The sequence below is a fragment of the Thamnophis elegans genome, chromosome 13, assembly GCF_009769535.1.
Source record: "Thamnophis elegans isolate rThaEle1 chromosome 13, rThaEle1.pri, whole genome shotgun sequence".
Taxonomy (NCBI): Eukaryota; Metazoa; Chordata; class Lepidosauria; order Squamata; family Colubridae; genus Thamnophis; species Thamnophis elegans.
In genome coordinates this window covers 37704568-37723908 of record NC_045553.1, presented here as the reverse complement: position 1 = coordinate 37723908, position 19341 = coordinate 37704568, and the positions used below count along the sequence as shown (strand labels likewise).

At 43.2% G+C, this 19341-nt stretch overlaps 2 protein-coding genes across 3 annotated transcripts in view; both read right to left on the bottom strand.

Moving 5' to 3' along the window:
• Positions 1-8895, bottom strand: part of DCPS (decapping enzyme, scavenger) — a 68826-nt gene extending 59931 nt beyond the window's left edge. Inside the window, exons 1-2 of the mRNA XM_032229973.1 lie at positions 8607-8895; positions 3302-3470 (exon numbers count right to left, since the gene is read on the bottom strand). Coding sequence (XP_032085864.1) covers positions 3302-3470; positions 8607-8780 — 343 coding nt within the window. The 5' untranslated portion in view covers positions 8781-8895. The remainder of the gene's footprint in view (positions 1-3301; positions 3471-8606) is intronic.
• A 2244-nt stretch (positions 8896-11139) lies between these two features.
• Positions 11140-19085, bottom strand: TIRAP (TIR domain containing adaptor protein). 2 transcript variants are annotated; one of them, XM_032229999.1, is made up of 4 exons: positions 18367-19085; positions 17167-17310; positions 13971-14564; positions 11140-12502 (listed from the first exon to the last, which is right to left on the bottom strand). In XM_032229999.1, the coding sequence occupies exons 2-4, from the start codon at positions 17177-17179 to the stop codon at positions 12462-12464; spliced, it is 648 nt and encodes a 215-aa protein (XP_032085890.1). In that variant the 5' UTR covers positions 17180-17310; positions 18367-19085; the 3' UTR covers positions 11140-12461. The 2 variants fall into 2 exon arrangements, with proteins under 2 accessions (XP_032085890.1, XP_032085891.1); XM_032230000.1 differs by having other exon boundaries at positions 18391-19085.
• Positions 19086-19341: the final 256 nt, after the last annotated feature.

Sequence of the window (19341 nt, the reverse complement as noted above, 5' to 3'; positions counted from 1 at the left end):
AAAAAGAAAACAAAAAACCGGGGGCCTGCTCCAAGTATATTTTTTGATATATTCTTTCCAGGTGGGCTGTGCCATGGTAATCCCAGATCTGGGCAAAATAACCCCCTGGGAATCGTCTCTGCTGGATCAGAATAACAATCTTGTTAAGTGGAGCCAACTACATCCTATTTTATTCACCGTACGGATGAAACGTAAACCCTTCTGCTCACCACCCTCTGCAGACAGGTTGATGGCTGATATTTTGTGGTTGATTTTAACAGAATAACAGAGTTGGAAGGGGTCTGGAGACCTTCTGTGGACCCGGAATATGCTGGCACTGTAAACCGCTTAGAGAGGGCTGTAAAAACACAGTGAAGCAGTCTATAAGTCTAAGGGCCATTGCTATTCTTACTCTAGTCCAAACCTCTGCTCAACCCTGTACCATTTCAGACAAATGGCGATCCAGCCTCTTTTTAAAAGCCTCCAGGGATGGAGCAACCACAACTTCTGAAAGCACGCTACTCCATTGGTTTATTGTTCTCACCGGGAGGAAAAGTCGGTTCCACCACAAATCCGCGAAGCCCTTATCCGCGGAGACATAAGCACGAAGACTAATTCGCGCCGTTCTAAGCGCTAAGGAAAAACGCGACCCTACCGCGATGACATAATCGCGGAGGGCAAAATCGCGCATTCCCAAGCACTCAGTACCCTAAACCTAACCCTAAACCTAACCCTAAACCTAAACCTAACCCTAACCCTAAACCTAACCCTAACCCTAACCCTAAACCTTACCCTAAACCTAACCCTAAACCTAACCCTAAAACAAACCCCTAAACCTAATCCTAACGCTTACCTTAATTGAAGTCGGCTTTCTGCCGCGGCGCCGTTTTAAAGCGCCCTTCTGTTGCCGCGGTGATGACGTGCGGTGATGACGTCGCGGCTTTATCGCCGCGATTTTATTGCCGCGATTTTGACCAGCGCGGTTTTGTCGTGCCACGGGAAAAGTCTCCTTAGTTCTAGGTTGCTTCTGTCTTCGGCTAGTTTCCCACCATTGCTTCTTGTCTTCCCTTCTGGTGTTTGGGAAAATACCCGGAGCTTCATTTACAACCATCTCTCTACCTCATATCGTAAGTCAGGGGTTTTTTTTGTCAAGGGTGCAAGAGTTGCTTGGTTCTATATTATCATCAGAGCCAGTTTCATCTAGTGGCTAAGGCATCAAGCTAGAAAATGGGAGACTGTGAGTTCAAGTCCCACCTTAGGTATGAAAGGCTGTTGGGGAGACTTTGGGAGTGTCACTCTCAGGCTAACCCACCTCATAGGATTGTTGAAGTTGTGGGGGAAATATGTCGGATACATGCACTGCAGTGGTAGGTTGCAGGCAGTACGCCCCGGGATGGGCGTACCGGAGCCTGCCTGGAGCACCGGGTACCGTTCCGATACAGTGCTCAGGAGGACCCACCTGAACATCACCTGATGTTCACTTAACAACCGGACGGCTGCTTTACGACTGCCGCCTTCACTTAATGATCACTGCAAAACAGGTCGTAAAATTGGATCTGTCACGTGACCAACCCCATTTTACAACCATCATAACCCTATGACCAGCTCCATTATGGAAATAACGTCAAGGGAAATTATGGAAATAACGTCAAGGGCTGCCTATATTTAGTTCACCCTAGCACGGCTGAACTAAGTGACTAAATTTGTACTTTGCATTTCGACCTCCGCCTGCTGATTCTGTAGCTATTGTTTTACATTAATCATTTAGGTTCTGAACAAGTAGAGGTTGCCCCTTAGAATCTGAATCAGACTGATACTCAGGATTTAGAGTAAAATACACGGCAGGGGGAATAACATAGCACCGGCTTGCCATTCAGATTTCAACATAGTACAGTTACGTTTCAAAGTTTTGTTATCCAAGAGAGCCACCTTGTGGAAATCACATCTTCCTGGTAGTCCAAGAAAAAGCAAGAAGAACACAAGTGCTAGTGCAAATGTTTTCTTACGCTGTGAGAGAGCAGAATCGGCAGGTAAGTGTGTCACCCTTTTTTCTTCTGATGACTTAAGAATGGCACGGAAAATCTGCGTCTGTCTTACGTTCTTGCCAGGGTTTGGGGCTCATCGGCCACAAGGACAGGAAACTTTCACTCAAGATGATCCCCATGAAATACAAAGCTGCCCCCACGCTTTTAAACACTAAACCGTCTAAAACAGGGGTCTCCAGCTTCGTCAACTTTGAGCCTGGGGGACTTCAACTCCCAGAATTCCCCAGCCTTGGAGACCCCAGATCTAAAAGACATTGACAAGACGACCCAAGGTTGCCTGTTCGAATGATTCCATCCTGAAAGAAAAAAACCTTGAAAACCTTAGCAGGTCTTCAACCCACGGCACAAAATTTCACCTTGCATTTTACTGTACTGGATTTTTTTTTAAAAAAAAAATTGATAGGGTGAAAAGAGCTATTCGGTGTCTTGGAGATGAACTCTATTGCAGGCATGGCAAACTCTAGCAGGACAGAGAAACTTGAGACATGCTGGAAGACACCAGAGCAGAATGTGCTGAGATACAAGGGAGAAACGATTCAGTAAGGATATAATTCCCACCACAGTTGAGTGGGAAGCATCCCTTGACTCCGGATTTGAATTTGAATCCTACAAGTCTGAAACTGTGTTTCTCCTCTGTTCCCTTTACAGTATCAGAAACTAGGGAAGGGCCTTTTTTGAGACATTTGCCATGCTCACATACCTGCTGTAGGCTCAGCTACTGCTTATCTGTCTCTTTCCCTGACTTTGTCTGTTTCCCGTCTCCCAAGAGACAAACCTTGGGGTACAAATAAAAGTCATTATTCCCAATAAAGTCTTAAGGCGCATGACGCAGACACTTAAGGGTGCTGTCTAAGGAAACTTACTTGACCTCCTCACACTGCGACAGGTTGTACAATCCAATCCTTTGAGGAACCACAAAACAAGATGCATGGACTTCACTACGGGAGTATTACTTGCGGAAGCCATAATGTGCATTGTTTAGGGTTATAGCCACAACGATGGCGAATTTAGATGTAGCAAACACAACTTATGATGTTTCCTTGGCATGTTTTATTGCTTAACATACTTTGCAGGCCCAATTGCAGTCTACGGGTAGTCCTCAATTTATTACCGTTTCTTTAGGAACCACTCAAAGTTACGATGGAACATCATAAGAGCATTTCTACAACTAGTACAGAAAGTTTTTGAAAGACACCAAAAGGGCCAGGTGGGTCACATATGGTTTATGGGACAGCTTCCCACAGATATCAACCGAGCTTCCTTTGATGGCCACTCACCATTTAATTCTGGAGGAAGAAAGAGGCGGTAAGTGCTATAGATGTCATTGGACACCTGGAGCTGAAGCCCAGTGTGCTTCTTTAGGAGCTCAGTGATGTTCTCTTCCTGGAAGGGAATCTTCTCAAGGATCACAACAGCATCTGCCTCATCCCCAGAAGCACCATTCACCTAAAGAAAGAAGAACATAAATAGTTCTCTGCAACACCAAAGTCATTCCCCGATGCCAGCCACCACTAGCAGATGTGCTTGGAAGCACACAAGCAAGATGCAAAAAGTCAAAGATCATTATATATATATATATATATATATATATATATATATGTATGTATGTAGGTAGGTAGGTAGGTAGGTAGGTAGGTAGGTAGGTAGGTAGGTAGGTAGGTAGAGAGAGAGAGAGAGAGAGAGACATAGACATATATAGATATAGATAGATAGATAGATAGATAGATAGATAGATAGATAGATAGATAGATAGATAGAGATAGATAGATATAGAGATAGATATATAGAGATAGATAGATAGATATAGATATAGATATAGATATAGATAGATAGATAGATAGATAGATAGATAGATAGATAAAGATAGATAGATAGATAGATAGATAGATAGATAGATAGATAGATAGATAGATAGGTAGATATATAGAGAGAAAGATAAATATAGATAGATAGGTAGGTAGGTAGGTAGGTAGATAGGTAGATAGGCAGATAGGTAGATAGGTAGAGAGATATAGATAGATAGATAGATAGATAGATAGATAGGTAGGTAGGTAGGTAGGTAGGTAGGTAGGTAGGTAGGTAGGTAGATAGATAGATAGATAGATAGATAGATAGATAGATAGATAGATAGATAGATAGATAGATAGATAGATAGATTAGATAGATAGATAGATAGATAGATAGATAGATAGATAGATAGATAGATAGATAGATAGATAGATATAGAGATATAGAGCATTTAAATTTTGATACATTGGTACAGATAATCACGTATGCATCAGTCAAGCTCTAAACCCTAAAACCTTGAATGTGAACACACTGGTCTGCGTAGAAGTAAATTGGCAAACCATGTACAAGTAATGAAATATGCAAATTAAACATTTATCAAACATACTGGCTTATAAGTATCAGGGAGCTACCAAGATTGACAGAACATTTAGATATTAAGGGGACAGGAGAAGCAGCTCAGAGTAATAAGATACAGGAGGAGGATTTGGGTCTGCACAAGGCACTAATAAGAATTTACTGTACTTTATCATAGCCAGTCTCCTGGTAAGATGATTAGTGTAGAAAAAAATGTATGCCATGATTAACCTTGTGATACACTGAACCAGGATGAGGGATGGTGGAACGATTCATCTGTATCTACTGTACTAAACCTGACCTTGGCTGTTCCACCAGGAAGCATATTACCTGCTTTTGGTGGTGCTTTGTAACTCTAGTTTATCGATCCTTCCTCTCTTTAATAGCTTTACTCACCTGCACTTTGAATTTGACCTTGAATCTAATCCACCTTCGTGTTTGTTTTTTTTTAAATCACTCCTCTCAAATTCAGACTCTTTTTTAAAATGATAGAGATGCGAGTAATTTCCTGACACTTCACTGCATGCCTTGGTTATCTCCGGGTGGATTTACAGAGGACAATAAAAGTATTAATCCAGCTGTATCCCCTGCACTCCGGAGAATCTGCCTTTGAAACACAATATAGTTGTAAATGGCGAATTAAAAGAGTACTTGCAATTTTCCGGTTCGTATAGGCCCTGAGTGACAAGTCCATCCATTTTATTTACAGCATTCAAGTTAACTGCTAGTTTGCAATTCAATTTCGCTTTAAACACTAAACATGAAAAACTGATCTCCTGGCCGAAAGCAATAGATATGCTAATAAGAAAAATAATCTAAATCTGGAGATACGTAGGTAATGCTTTTGTTAGGTGAAATAATAGCAATCTGGGCAGTCGGCTACACAATTTTATCCAACTCCATGACCAGTTTATTTCTCATTGTCAAACCTGTAGACTAGTTCTCATCTAGGACATCTCCATTGCTAAAACCCATTGCATTTTATTTGTTTTTGGCTCAGCACACAATCCACTATAGTTTCTTAAGCTTTATTCAACAAACAATGGTTGAATAGGTTACTTTGTGATATAAACCCATGTATTCTCCTAGGGATTGAACAATAACTTCAGAAGCAGTAGAGAATTTATTCCCAGGTCATTATCAGTGGATTCTTCCTAATATATAGCCTGGATATTCTGGAATATATTTTGTCAAAATATTTTTCTGCTTTGTAATTGGAATCTGAATAGCACAAAGGCCTTGGGGAGGTGGGCAAAGAAATAAAACATAGGTAAATAAATGTTGCTAACCCATCAGCTGAGGCTAGAGTACAAAATCTCCCCGTGGAGATTCGGACCCTCACCACCCTCCAGTCCTTCCGCGCCGATTTAAAGATCTGGCTGTCCCGGCTGGCCTGGGGTTAAGACTCTAACCCCACCCGAATTGTGTGACTGTTGTGCTCTCTTTTAATATGTTGTATTGTTTCCATGTTGGAATATTGTTTGTCTCCCCCCCCCCTTTTTGAACTGTGAGCCGCCCTGAGTCCCCCCAGGGAAAAGGGCGGCATACAAATAAAGGGAAAACTAAACTAAACTAAAATATTTTCTTTCTTTCCACATGTTATAGCAAATGGCAGCCTCTAGGTCAGGGGTCTCCAACCTTGGCAAATTTAAGACTTGTGGACTTCAACTCCCAGAAGCTGGCTGAGGAATTTGGGGAGTTGAAATCCACAAGTCTTAAAGTTGCCAAGGTTGGAGAGCCCTGCTCTAGGTGACCTTGGCTGTTCTTGCAAAAGTTCAGCAAGGTCGGATCTGCCCAGTGCTTGCATGGAAGACTACAAACACCCCCCCCCCCCACTAAATATATCCTATATTGGAACGCTTAGAAAAACACGGGAGGAATGTAACAATAATGCATTTCTGTCTTGTTGCCACGAAAATGGAAAGACCATATCCGCATCATTACCAGAAGATCAGCTTGAGGGAGCTTTTACTATAACTAACCCAAGTTCTTCCCCATCTTTGCCTGGTACTTCTCAATCTCTTCCATCTTTACTCATTGGCACCAACCTTAGTAATTTTAAGGCTTGTGGACCTCAACTTCTACAATTCCCTAGCCAGAATGGGGAATTCTGGAAACTGAAGTTTCTTGAAGTTGCCAAGTTTAAGGCCCACGAGTGTAGACTAAGGTTGCCAAAAAAAAAAACATTGCTGAAACATTGCTCCAACCAAAAACCAGTATCCTTTGTGCCTCTTTTAAGCTACATATTTCTGAGTTGTGCAATTATATTATATTATATTATATTGTATTGTATTGTATTGTATTGTATTGTATTGTATTATATATTTGTTATGTGGTGGGATTCAAATTTTCTTTACTACCAGTTCTGTGGGCGTGGCTTGGTGGGCGTGGTGTGGCTCGGTGGGTGTGGCAGGAGAAAGATACTGCAAAATCTCCATTCCCTCCCCACTCCAGGGGAAGGTTACTGCAAAATCCCCATTTCCTATGAATCAGCTGGGACTTGGGAGGCAGAGAATAGATGGGGGCGGGGCCAGTCAGAGGTGGTATCTACCGGTTCTCCAAACTACTCAAAATTTCTGTTACTGGTTCTCCAGAACTGGTGAGAACCTGCTGAATACCACCTCTGATTACATGTTATGTTATGTTTTGCTATATTATGTTATGTGTTATATGTTATGTTAGTTATGTTATGTTGTTATAATTATGTTATAACTATATTAATTGTGTTGTATTATATTTTAATTATATATTATATATTCTTATGAATATGGCAAATCAATTGAAAACATAAAATATATAAAATATATGTTTTGTATATTTTTGATAAATTAAAACACTATGCAGAAAGCTGAAAGACCAGGCAGTTGGAAGGCGCTATTCCCCAGGAGTCTGTTCTGAAGCCTATGCACATTTTTGTTTTGTGCAGTCTTCCCACATCAGCCCAACTTGGGAGAAGAAACACCTCCTGCTGTTTCTTTCACACACTTTAGCAAACTAACCGGGAATCCCCCAAAATTGGGGAAGTACCAAAAAAAAAAAAAAAAAAAAAATCCCGCACACAACCGCCTCTGCACTCAATGAAAGAGACCAGCCCCTTCCCTTCTCTTCCCCCTCTTCTCAACTGCCTTCATTCCTTTTAACTTTTCTTTTCTTTTATTCCTTTTATTTCTTTCCCCTCTTCTCAACTGTCTTCATTCCTTATAACTTCTTTATTTATTTTATTTCTTCCCTCTCTTCTCAACTGTCTTCATTCCTTTTAACTTTTCTTTTATTCCTTTTATTTCTTCCCCTTCTTCTCAACTGTCTTTATTCCTTTTAACTTTTCTTTTATTTCTTCCCCCTCTTCTCAACTGTCTTCATTCCTTTTAACTTTTCTTTTATTCCTTTTATTTCTTCCCCCCTTCTCAACTGTCTTCATTCCTTATAACTTTTCTTTTTTTATTGCTTTCATTTCTTCCCCCCCTTCTCAACTGTCTTCATTCCTTTTAACTTTTCTTTTATTCCTTTTATTTCTTCCCCCCTTCTCAACTGTCTTCATTCCTTATAACTTTTCTTTTTTTTATTGCTTTCATTTCTTCCCCCTCTTCTCAACTGTCTTCATTCCTTTTAACTTTTGTAATATGTGTTTTTTTTAAAATGTTGTACGCCGCCCTGAGTCCTTTGGGAGAAGGGCGGCCTATAAATCCAATAAACAAACAACAAACTTATCCTAATTTCTTCAGTCCATTTTTCGCCAGTCACAGCAAGCAAGCTGACTCTTCCATTCCTTTTTCCCTAAGAGAGCTGTCTTCAAACTTGGCAACTAAGATTTGTGGACTTCAACTCCCAGAATTCTCCAGCCAGCTATGCTGACTAGAGAATTCTGGGAATTGAAGTCCACAAGTCTTAAAGTTGCCACGTTTGGGGACCCCTGCCCTAAGAAGAGGAGCTTTGAGATGCCTTGGACCCTAAATCCCATCACCCCCTCCCCCGTCTACTACATTAATTAGGGGGTGATGGGAACTGTAGTTCTAGCACACCTTGCCGCAGGGAGCGAGACGCGGGAAGGACATGTGTGCGATGACGCCACACGCTCTCCGCGCGTCATCGCTTATGCAAATCGTGACGTTCCCTTCTCAAAGGGGCGGCGAGTGACACGCCGCCGGCTAGCCCCGCCCCTGTCCTCTTATTGGCCACCAGCTAACAATTCCCAAACCCGAGAACCAATAATTCCCCTACCCGCCCGTGGAGGAAGATCGTCTTCTCCCGCGCAGATTCCCTGAGCACTTTCATCACAGAGAGTTCGGCCAAAGGGAACTTGCCGGGGGCCGGCCCTTCATTTTGAGACGCGGCGGATCCGTTCTCTCCCTCTTTCTCCTCACATTTTCTCTTCAGAGCGGGAGACTCGGCCATCTCTGTAGTATTAAAAACTACCGCGCAGGCGCATCTGGATTAGCGCCAAGCGCGCACCAGTGACGTTTCGGCGGCTCCCTCTACCGGCCGGAGGACGCTATTAATTAGGAGCTGTTTGGAGAAACTATCACAAGGACCCTTGCGCATGCGTACATTCGCAAAGCTTAAGACTGAATATAGACACAAGAAAATTAGAGTAGTCGCGCAATAGTTTTGGACTACGACTTCATGGTTCCTTCAACTTCCAGACCTCTGTACTAGATCAAGGGTCTCTAACTTTGGCAACTTTAAGAGTTGTGGACTTCAACTCCCAGAATTCTGGTTGTTGAAGTCCACAACTCTTAAAGTGAGGAGTTCTGGGAGTTGAAGTCCACAAGTCTTAAAGTAACCAAGATTGGAGACCCCTGGTGTAGATGACACCCCAAAACAGAGAAATAATGACAATTAGCATGGTTATGCACTAGCTTCTATATAGAGAGAGTTTCAAAACTGTCCCAAATTCTTTACTCAATATATACACCTACCTTTCTATAAAAAGGGATATTGAATTGGTTCATGGATACATAACAGGCATTTAAAAAGGAGGCCTATAAGAAACTTGGTGTATTTGTCAAAAAGAGACACCTAAATAAAAGGACGATAGAAAGAAAATGAATCGGGCTTCCCTTTGGCAGGGAGTTTCAAAGTTTATTGAAGCAGCAAAGACCCTGTTCATTTTATAATCCTATGCTTTCTACTGGCCATTTGTCCTCTGATACAAAAACAGAATATATTCCACACTGCATGGGCCATTGTAAGTCATAACTAGCATGCCAAACATTGCAGGTAAACCCAACTACATTCCAAATGCAATTCAGATTTACATCATGGGAAATGCACCCACAATTTAGAATGAAATCTGACATTCCTTTTGTTTCAAATTACCCAAACCATTCCTAGAAGGATCATTGGCTAATGTTGTATTTTCAGTGACAGTTCAAGGTAATACTAACCTTGGATGACACAGGATTAAATTAAACTCCCACAGTATAAGGACTGAATTTTTAAATCAGAGGTTAGTTCATATTCGCCGAATAAGCTACATAATTAGCATAGTTAGAGCCGAGGTTAGAGTGCAGTACTGCAGCCACTTCAGCTGACTGCTAAGCTGCAGTTCGGCAGTTCAAATCTCACCGGCTCAAGGTTGACTCAGCCTTCCATCCTTCTGAGGTGGGTAAAATGAGGACCTAGGCTGTGGGGGCGATATGCTGACTCTGTAAACTGCTTAGAGAGGGCTGAAAGCCCTATGAAGCGGTATATAAGTCTAACTGCTATTGCTATTAGCAGACTTTGCAGAGAACCAAAACAAGGCTGGATTCACACTTTAAACCAAAACTAACAAGTATTTCGGCTTAGTACAATATGCAAATTTAGCCACATACATTTTCTGCAAATCACACAAATGTGGAAACAAAACCTGACAGTAGCCGTTTCACCCGACAGGCAGCTCACTGGGGTGTAAATGGTGGGGTCTGAATTCTCTCAAATCAATAATTATGTACTGGTGGGCAAGGATAATTGACGCGCAAAATATAGCCTCTCATTATCAAGACAACCCCTGCCTTCTCGAGGTGCCCACCGTTTTTCCAACAGAAGTGGCTCTGTCAACTCTTGGGCCCGGCAAGCTCAAGTAGTACTCAGCCTAGAATCATGGATCCCGTTGATTCGGGATGCATGCAACTCTACAGCGAAGGGATTGGCGATGTCGTACCGACGCTAAAGACTTAAGTCAAGTAAGTCAATTATGTACTGTCAAGCAAGATAAAGCCCATCATGGCTACAAACTCAAGGCAGTATCATGCTGTTTTTGTTTTTGTTTTAAACATGGTTAATACTGCCATTTTATTAAAGCTATAATACAGGAAGTCCTCAACGTACGACCACAATTGAGCTCAAAATTTATATTGCTAAGTGAGACATTTGTTAAATGAGTTTTGCCCCATTTTAAAACCTGTCTTGCCACAGCAATTTCAACCAAACTTGGTACACAGATGGTTTATTCTGTAAGACACCCCTAAAACCCCTTGGGGTATTTGTTCTGTTAAGATACAGCCTGTTGTGCCTTACAATGACTTCTACTGTACAGCGCAAGTGAATCACTGCAGTTGTTTAAATCAGTAACACAGTTCTTAAGTGAATCTGGATTCCCCGTTGACTTTGTTTGTCGCAAAAGGCCATCACAGGACCCCAGGATACTGCAACCGTCATAACTTCGAACCAGTTGCCAACTGTCTGTACCTTGCCCATGTGACTATGGGGATGTTGCTAATCGTCACGTGAAAAATGGTTACAACTCCCTTTTTTCAGTGATGTTGTTAACTATGAATGGTCCCTAAATGAACCGTTATAAGTCGAGGATTACCTGTATTTGGATATAATTTGGACACCTGTGTATAAAGCCCCAGATGTTGCAGAAACCTTTTTGTAGCTGTCAGACATCCAATGCAATGATGCTCACAGGTCTAGAATTCACTGTGCCTGATGTTCAGGAAGAACTTTATATAACCACAATTTGGATTGCTAAGCAGGATGGTTATTAAGCGAGTCACGGCCAATTTGATGACCTTTTTTTTTGCCAGGGTCAAGCAAATCCCTGCAGCTGTTAGCTGAATCATCAAGCAAATCCAGTCCGGACCCCCACCTGACTTTTGCTGGTTGGAAGCCTGCTGGGAAAGTCACAAATGGCCATCCCATGATCTTGGGATGCTACGATCCTTATAATAAATACATGCTGGTTGCCAAGCATCCGAATTTACGTTCAACCTACGATGATGCTTGTGCTCACATAAGCATCATTGCATATGACCATGAGGATGCTACAATGGTGTTAAGTGCAAGGACCAAGTCATAAGTCACTTTTTCAGTGCAGTTGTAACTTTGAACAATCGCTAAACAAATGGCTGTAAGTTGAGGACTATCAAGAAGCTTGCAACAGGTTTGGAGGAACCCAATACAAAAGAAAAAGGGGAAAAAGGAGGAGTAGGAAAACTCTTATGGGTGGAAGAAAACTGGAAACCAGCTGAATGTGACTAAAAGAAAGCCGCAGCATACTGACCAACTGTTAAGACTGCAGAGAAAGCCCAAAATTGATGGCAAGGAAAGGAAGTGGGACATTACAGAGAAAGGCATGACCAGCTGACCCATGAACACAACCACTTGTATCTTCTTGTTACAAATTAGTGTTCTACTGTCCGCCAAATCTCACAAGAATCGTTGGTATAATGATGGAATTTAGTTCTGCGAAACAGTTCCTCAGTTCCGGGAAAGTAAAAACTCTGAAACTCAAAACAGTTCCGCCTTGACCTTAATCCTGTTGTGTCCTTAAAAGGGGGCATTTTGGAAGGATTTTAACCGTCTTTCATAATAGTTGCATTCCTGGAATCCCTGCAGCCCTTGTTTCTCGACCGAGTCTATTTCCGAGGGCAAACAAGATGATTAAAGCATCCCGCATCTCCAAAATAAAGCTAATCAGTCAAATATGGAGAGTTAAATCGCAGCATGAAATGGAATCTGCCTTCAAATCAAGCCAACTTCAGTGAGAGAGGATAGCTTCACCATAAAGGCTTCTTCTCCAAGTCCCAAGACTTTCCTTTTGACCTTCCTTTAACCAAGTATTTTTTTTTTCATTTAAAAAAAGTGGATTTAGTCTTTGCTTCTTGTGTTTTGACAAAAGTCCAGGAGATCTAAAAGAGAAGAGAAATAAGAAAGTGGTCAGGAGCTTTGAATCCAATGAAGAGGGTCACTAATTATAACTATACCATGGTTCCTTCGGCTGCCATTTATTTATTGGTTAAATTACAACTGAGTTTGCGCAATTTGTTCAGCCAAAACCAATCTCGTTTTTATGCAAAACCAATCTCGTTTTTATCTTCCCAATTCCTTGGTGACTGGCAGCATCTCCCTAACTTTCAGGCTTCCCAAATAGGTCAAACTGTCCCATTACATGCAATGTTCCCTCTAATTTTTTTTCAGTGTGGGCGGAAAAGTATAGTGTTTGAGCGGCACATTTTCATGCCTGAGCACCTGAATTTTTTTCACAGATGTCACCCAAGACCATTCTAGTTTAAACTTCCAGCTGCACTTTTTCTTCGTAACAACATTTACTCCAGCTTTACGTTTTGACATCAGCACTGACTGATGATGTACCTATAGGGTTAGGGTTTATCAATTATTACAATTATCTTTTCAAATTCATTTTGGATTAAATAAAAAAGAGCTTTGAAATGAATATATAAATGGCACTTAATACCACTAATATTAAAATAGTAAATGTTTGATATACTTCATTTTAATGAATTTCACTTGATATACTTCATTTTAATGAGTTAACATTCAATTGCAAAAGTTGTCTATACACTGTATGCTTCTGTGAATATATTATATGCAATTTGCTATTTTAAATGAGTAAAATTATTAAAATCACCATAATTAAAGTCTCATTCACATCTAAGAGTTTTCTTCCATCGTTAATTTGTAAACTCAAGGATTTATTGCCTGCATGTTCAACAATGCTTGTTGATTGTTTAAAAATTTGTGGGAATTTGCTCCTTTCTGTACAGAGGGTTTCAGTAACCTACTACTACTGCAAAACTAATTTCTAAACTGCATACTACTTGCAAATATAAATAGATTGTTAAAATGGCTCTACCATAACCAAATAAGAGAAAAAAACACCTTCCTTTTGTTTATAAAGTAGTGATTTTAGTTTGCTCTATGGAAGTCACTATTTTAAACTGACAGATAGGAAGTTTAATTAGATTAAAAGCAAAAATATTCTCAATGACTTTGAAAATCCCAATGAGTTATCAAATATAGGTACTCCGTTACAACGTGGGACTGGAATTTTTATTACTCAGCAATGTGGTCACAAAGCTGATGTGTGTCATGACTCATGTGACCGGGCTCTCTCGCCTCTTTCCAACTCCGAGGGCATCAATCATGTTAGCCAAGGGATCTGCAATTTACATGCTCTGAGCTTGCTTGTTGATTTAAGCAGAGTTGTAAGCGGAGGAGTACCTGTATCTTGAAAGTGATTGCTACTTTTTCCCCCCGATTTCCATGCGTGCCTACACACCTTCACAGGTTCTCCCAAGTGGCCCCTTGGGAAAAGGAATTGCCCACCCCTGTTCTAAAGACAAGTTTCTCACTTACAACGCAGTATCGTCTCTTTGATCTGTCGGAAACTGTTCTCCTGGAGCACCACGCTGATGTAGTAAATGCATCGGAGTTCCCTGGGGTAGTCAGTGCGGTCTATATCCTTCAGCACAGGAATGGTACGCCCGTTCGCCATGGGAGCCTCTGTCAAGGCATGGTGCATCTGGTAGCAACACCAAGGATCCTTAAGGAAGTTGGGTGTGATCAACAGCACCCAACAGTGGCTGTTCTGGACGGCGTTGCACAGCTCCGTCACAACAGCCCCGCCTGGAACAGCGTCCCGCAGCTGAAGAAAGCAACGGAAATGCTCGGGCTGGCTCTCCAAGTAGGCCACCAGCGCTTCCACAAACTCAAGGTCCCCCTCGCTGTGGCAAATGCAGACATCGTATAACTTGCTCCATCGGGCACTATCGGAATGGCTTACAATCCGGGCGATGGAGCAGCCCAGTTTGGGGCTGCCGGTCAAGCTACGAGGAAGTGTGCTGGGACTTCTCTGCACGGGAGGTGAAGGGGAGGAAAGAGGACACCCAGGGGTACCATTTGAGGCATCCGGCCTCTTCCTGGGTTTCTGCAGCAACGTTTTGAACCAGCCTGCACAAATCAGAAATAGGTTTTGAAGAAGTCAGCTCCTAAAGCTTTTTTAACCCAGGGGTGTCAAACTCAAGGCCATATCCGGCCCACAGGGTCCTTAAATCTGGCCCACGGGGACGCTCCGGAAACAGAGAAAGATCAGCTTGCGGTGCTTCTGCCATCAAAAACAGAGTTCACGAGGGCCACAGGGAGCCCTCCGGAGCTCCGTTTTCAATGGCAGAGGGTCGCAGGAGGTTGTTGCATGCAAAACAGTGCTCAGGAACCCATTTTTCGCTGGCAGACTGCTCGAGTCACTATAGGCACCCCCGGCACAAGTGACGTTGAGCTGGCCATGTCCACCATGGCCTCACCCACACCAGACCCGAGAGGTCAAACACAACTCTGATGCGCCCCCTCAGTGAAATCAAGTTTGACACCCCTGTTTTAACCAAAGGTACCGTCTTCTTTTTTACATTAGTTTTGTACAAAACAATCTTTAATCTTAAAAAAGAAACTTATTAAAAAAAATTAAACTGACAAGTGCAAACTAAGAAGAAAAATAAAGCTATTTACCATATTTTTCAAAGAATAAAACTTTCCTTCCCCCCCCCCCCCCAAAGAGGGTGAAAATCTGTGTGCATCTTATACACTGAATACAGCATTTTGGCCTCCTGAAACCCTGCCCCTTTCGCAAAAACGGACGTGCAGAGGGTTTGGGAGGTCTGCAAAGTCTCTTGGGGCTGGAGAGGGCAAAAACGAGCAAAAAACGGCCCGTTTTTCGCTCGTTTTTGCCCGCCACTGGAGCACTTTGCAGGCCTCTCAAACTCTCTGCATGCCCCGTTTTTCACAAAAACCGAGGTGTGCAGAGGGTTTGGGAGGCCTTGGTGCATCTTATACTCTGGTGCATCTTATACACTGAAAAATACGTTATATTCTATTCTTATCAACAGTCACCAATGAATTCACTCCTGTAACACAAGCGGTATAAGATATGATTGAAAGTTTTGAAGGAATCTCTACCATACAGTCATTTAACAATTGTGATTCTTCGGAACCGGGTCCAATCGGAAACATATGTCTTTGGTTAATTATGATCAGTTGTCTATCTGCACTGAGCTCCATTTCTTGTAATTTAACGTATTTCCACTTCTCCATGCAAAAGCTAAAATTTCAAAAGTTCAGCAGACTGACATGATTAGCCTGAACAATAGTTTCTCAATGCATTTCTCAACTTACAAGAGCTCAACTTCATTTAGTAACCGCTCAAAGTTACAACGGCACTGAAAAAAGTGACTTACAAACATGTTTCACACTTACGACTGTTGTAGCATCCCCATGGTCACATGATCAAAATTCATGTGCTCGGCCACTGACTCATATTTACGACGGTTGCCATATCCTGGGGTTATGCGATCCCCTTTTGCGACCTTCTGACAAACAAAGTCAGTGGGGGAGCCAGATCCATTTAACAACTGTATCAGAGGTGGGTTCCTATCAGTTCGCACCTATTCGGTAGAACCGGTTCGTCAAATCTACCGAACCGGTTAGAAGAGGTTCTACCAGTGGACCCGGAAAGCAGGCCACACCTACAGAAGAAGTTCCAAAAAATTTGAAACTCACCACTGCCACACACACACACAGACACACACACACAGACTGACACAGAGAGAAGAGAGAGAGAAAGCAAGAAATAAATAAAAAAGTAAAAAGAAAAAAGAAAGAAAAAGTGAGAGATGAAAGAAAAAAAGAAAAAAGGAACAGAGAGATAAAAGGAAGGAAAGAGAGAGAGAGAGAGAGAGAGAGAGAGAAAGACAGAAAGGAAGGAAGGAAGGAAGGAAGGAAGGAAGAAAGAAAGAAAGAAAGAAAGAAAGAAAGAAAGAAAGAAAGAAAGAAAGAAAGAAAGAAAGAAAACACACTCCCATCAGGTCATATGGCTGGCAAGCCACTCCCACAAAGGAGGCCACACCCACAGAGAAGGTTCCAAAGTTTTTTGAAACCCACCACTGAACTGTATTTACTAACTTATCTGCTGTGATTCACTTAATAACTGTGGTAAGAAAAGTCATAAAATGGGGCAAAACCCTCTTAGCAAATGTCTCCCTTGGCAACCGAAATTTTGAGCTCAATTATGGTTGCAATACAACCTGTATTGTTTTCCCGAACTTTCCTTCTGCTCCTTTCGTGATCGCAGTCACCCTTTTTTAAGTTTATATATTGCTCAATAATTGCTCAACCAGTTCGCCCTGGTATTTTCTAGATCAGTGGTTCCCAAACTTGGCAACTTTAAGACTTGTGGACTTTAACTCCCAGAATTCTGCTGGCTGGAGAATTCTGGGAGTTGAAGTCCACAAGTCTTAAAGTTGCCAAGTTTGGGAACCACTGTTCTAGATAAATCAAGATGCCGAACAAACGCCACTCTTCCACAAAAGAATCAGTGGCTGAATGACCACTGTTAAGTTGCAGCCCAAGATATCTTGAAAGTTGGCTGGCTGCACAACGCGGATCAAGTTTCTTTTCTCGGAACCAAAAAGGGAGCTGCTTTCACACATTTTCCTGGAGCAGGTGGAAGGAGGAGTAAGGGTGGAGAAGTGTGCAACGCACATGCACCCTGGCACTTCCTTACCTGCCATCTCCATCAGCAAGTTCTCAACTGTGAAGGATCCACAGCTGCCTTCCACGGGAGAAGATTGCCGCACTTGTCCCACACATCACACTGGAACCCAACTCGGCTCAGCTCTACTCCTGCCCCTGGGTCCCGTCACCTATTCTGAATTTCGACAGGAAAGAGAGCAAAACAGGAGGATCAGATCCAGGAGTTAAAAGAAGCCACCCAGAAGCGAATAACATCTGTCCAAAAGCTGCTTTTCTCGTGTTAGAGAAAATGGACGAGGGGAGAATGAAAACGAAAGAACTTGCAGAAGTGGCCCAGGCGACTTTGGTTCGATTAGGGACAAAACGGTTAATAGCAGTTAGACTTATATACCGCTTCATAGGCCTTTCAGCCCTCTCTAAGCGGTTTACAGAGAGTCAGCATATCGCCCCCAACAATCCAGGTCCTCATTTTACCCACCTCGGAAGGATGGAAGGCTGAGTCAACCCTGAGCCGGTGAGATTTGAACCGCTGAACTGCTGATCTAGCAGTAGCCTGCAGTGCTGCATTTAACCACTGCGCCACCTCGGCTCTTAAGAGTGAAATGAAAGGCTGAAAACTTTGTTGGCGGGGAAGGGACAAAAACGAACCGCCTCTCTCGACCTCTTGACTCCAAAGGCTCAATATGAGAAGGGAATCAGTAGCAGTAGTAGCAATAGCAGTTAGACTTATATACCGCTTCATAGGGCTTTCAGCCCTCTCTAAGCGGTTTACAGAGTCAGCCTATCGCCCCCAACAACAATCCGGGGTCCTCATTTCACCCACCTCGGAAGGATGGAAGGCTGAGTCAACCTTGAGCCGGTGAGATTTGAACCGCTGAACTGCAGATAACAGTCAGCTGAAGTGGCCTGTAGTACTGCACTCTAACCACTGCGCCACCTCGGCTCTTATCAGAGGAAAATCGCCCCGAAAGGGGGAAGAGACGAAGGTTCAAACGTTTGCAACTTAAAAGATCGGGAGCCGCTTCTGTTTCCACCCCCCCCCCCCACTTCGAGCTCTTCCTACTTTCCTTTTCTGGTCTTTGAAATTTAGCTTTGGATTAGATCCATTTTCAACTCCAAAAGAAAAAAGGGGGGGGGAAGCTCTCCGGAACCAGGGACACCCGAGCCGAGCAAGGCGCGGCGCGCGGAGCAAACCGGGCATCGGCGCGCCCCGGCGGGCACCCTCACCCACCTGCTCCCCGGCGCCAGGACTGACCGCTGGAGCCCCTTTCCCTTTCTTCCGCGACGAAGGCACGAGCGGGCGGGAGTCATGCCTGCCCTCCGAAGCAACCGAGCCGCTCGCCAACTTCCCCCTTGGCTTCTCCTGCCAGGGCGCGACGCCTCCTCTCCACGCCCAGCGCGCATCCAAAGCTGCGCGAGGGCTGCCAGGGGGCAGATTCTCGCCCAGGCCGCCTGCCAGACGGGGGAACCTCCCTCGCCTCCGCCCTTGAGCGCTTCCCGCAGTCGCTGTCCTTTCGTTCCCTTCGACCCTCTGCCAAGGCGTCCCCTTCCTTCCCGAGACGCCCAGTTTCTAAGAGTCGCGCACTGGGCTTCAACCGGGATCCGTTCAGTCGGGGCTGCCGGGTGGCTAGATTCGGGCTAGATGCCCCTTTGGGTATCCGAGTTATTGCCCGAATCCAACGCGCTGCACCCCAAGGCAACTTCGAGGTTTCATTTAGGGTCACGCGAAGGGGCGGCAGCTGCACCCACGCGGGGCAAATCCCACCCTTCCCCGATTTCAGGGGTGGGGTTTTGTGTGTGTGTGTTTTATTGAGTTATAAAGTATTGTAACATCGAAATGCAAAAATAAGTAGAAAAGCAGTGGGGGAAGAGAAGTGTGGAAAAATCAGAAAAGGCAGCATTGACTTCCGACTCTCTTGAGTTTCAGTAAAATAAGGCATCAACATCAAATCACAGCCTTTTGCTTTTCCATAATTATGAACAAGCCATTTCTATAAAGATCTATCAGTCCAATCCTAAAACCCAAAGTCAGAGTTTCATTCTTTTCCACATCAAGTTCAGAAACTTTGTCTCCATGTGGAAACAAAAGTACTTATGTTCTTTTCTTCAATCCAAGGGATCAATTTTGCCATTTCTGCCAACTCCATCAACCGTTCATCCATAGTAGGAACCGAAGTGTCCTTCCGCTTTTGCCCATACAGTAGCC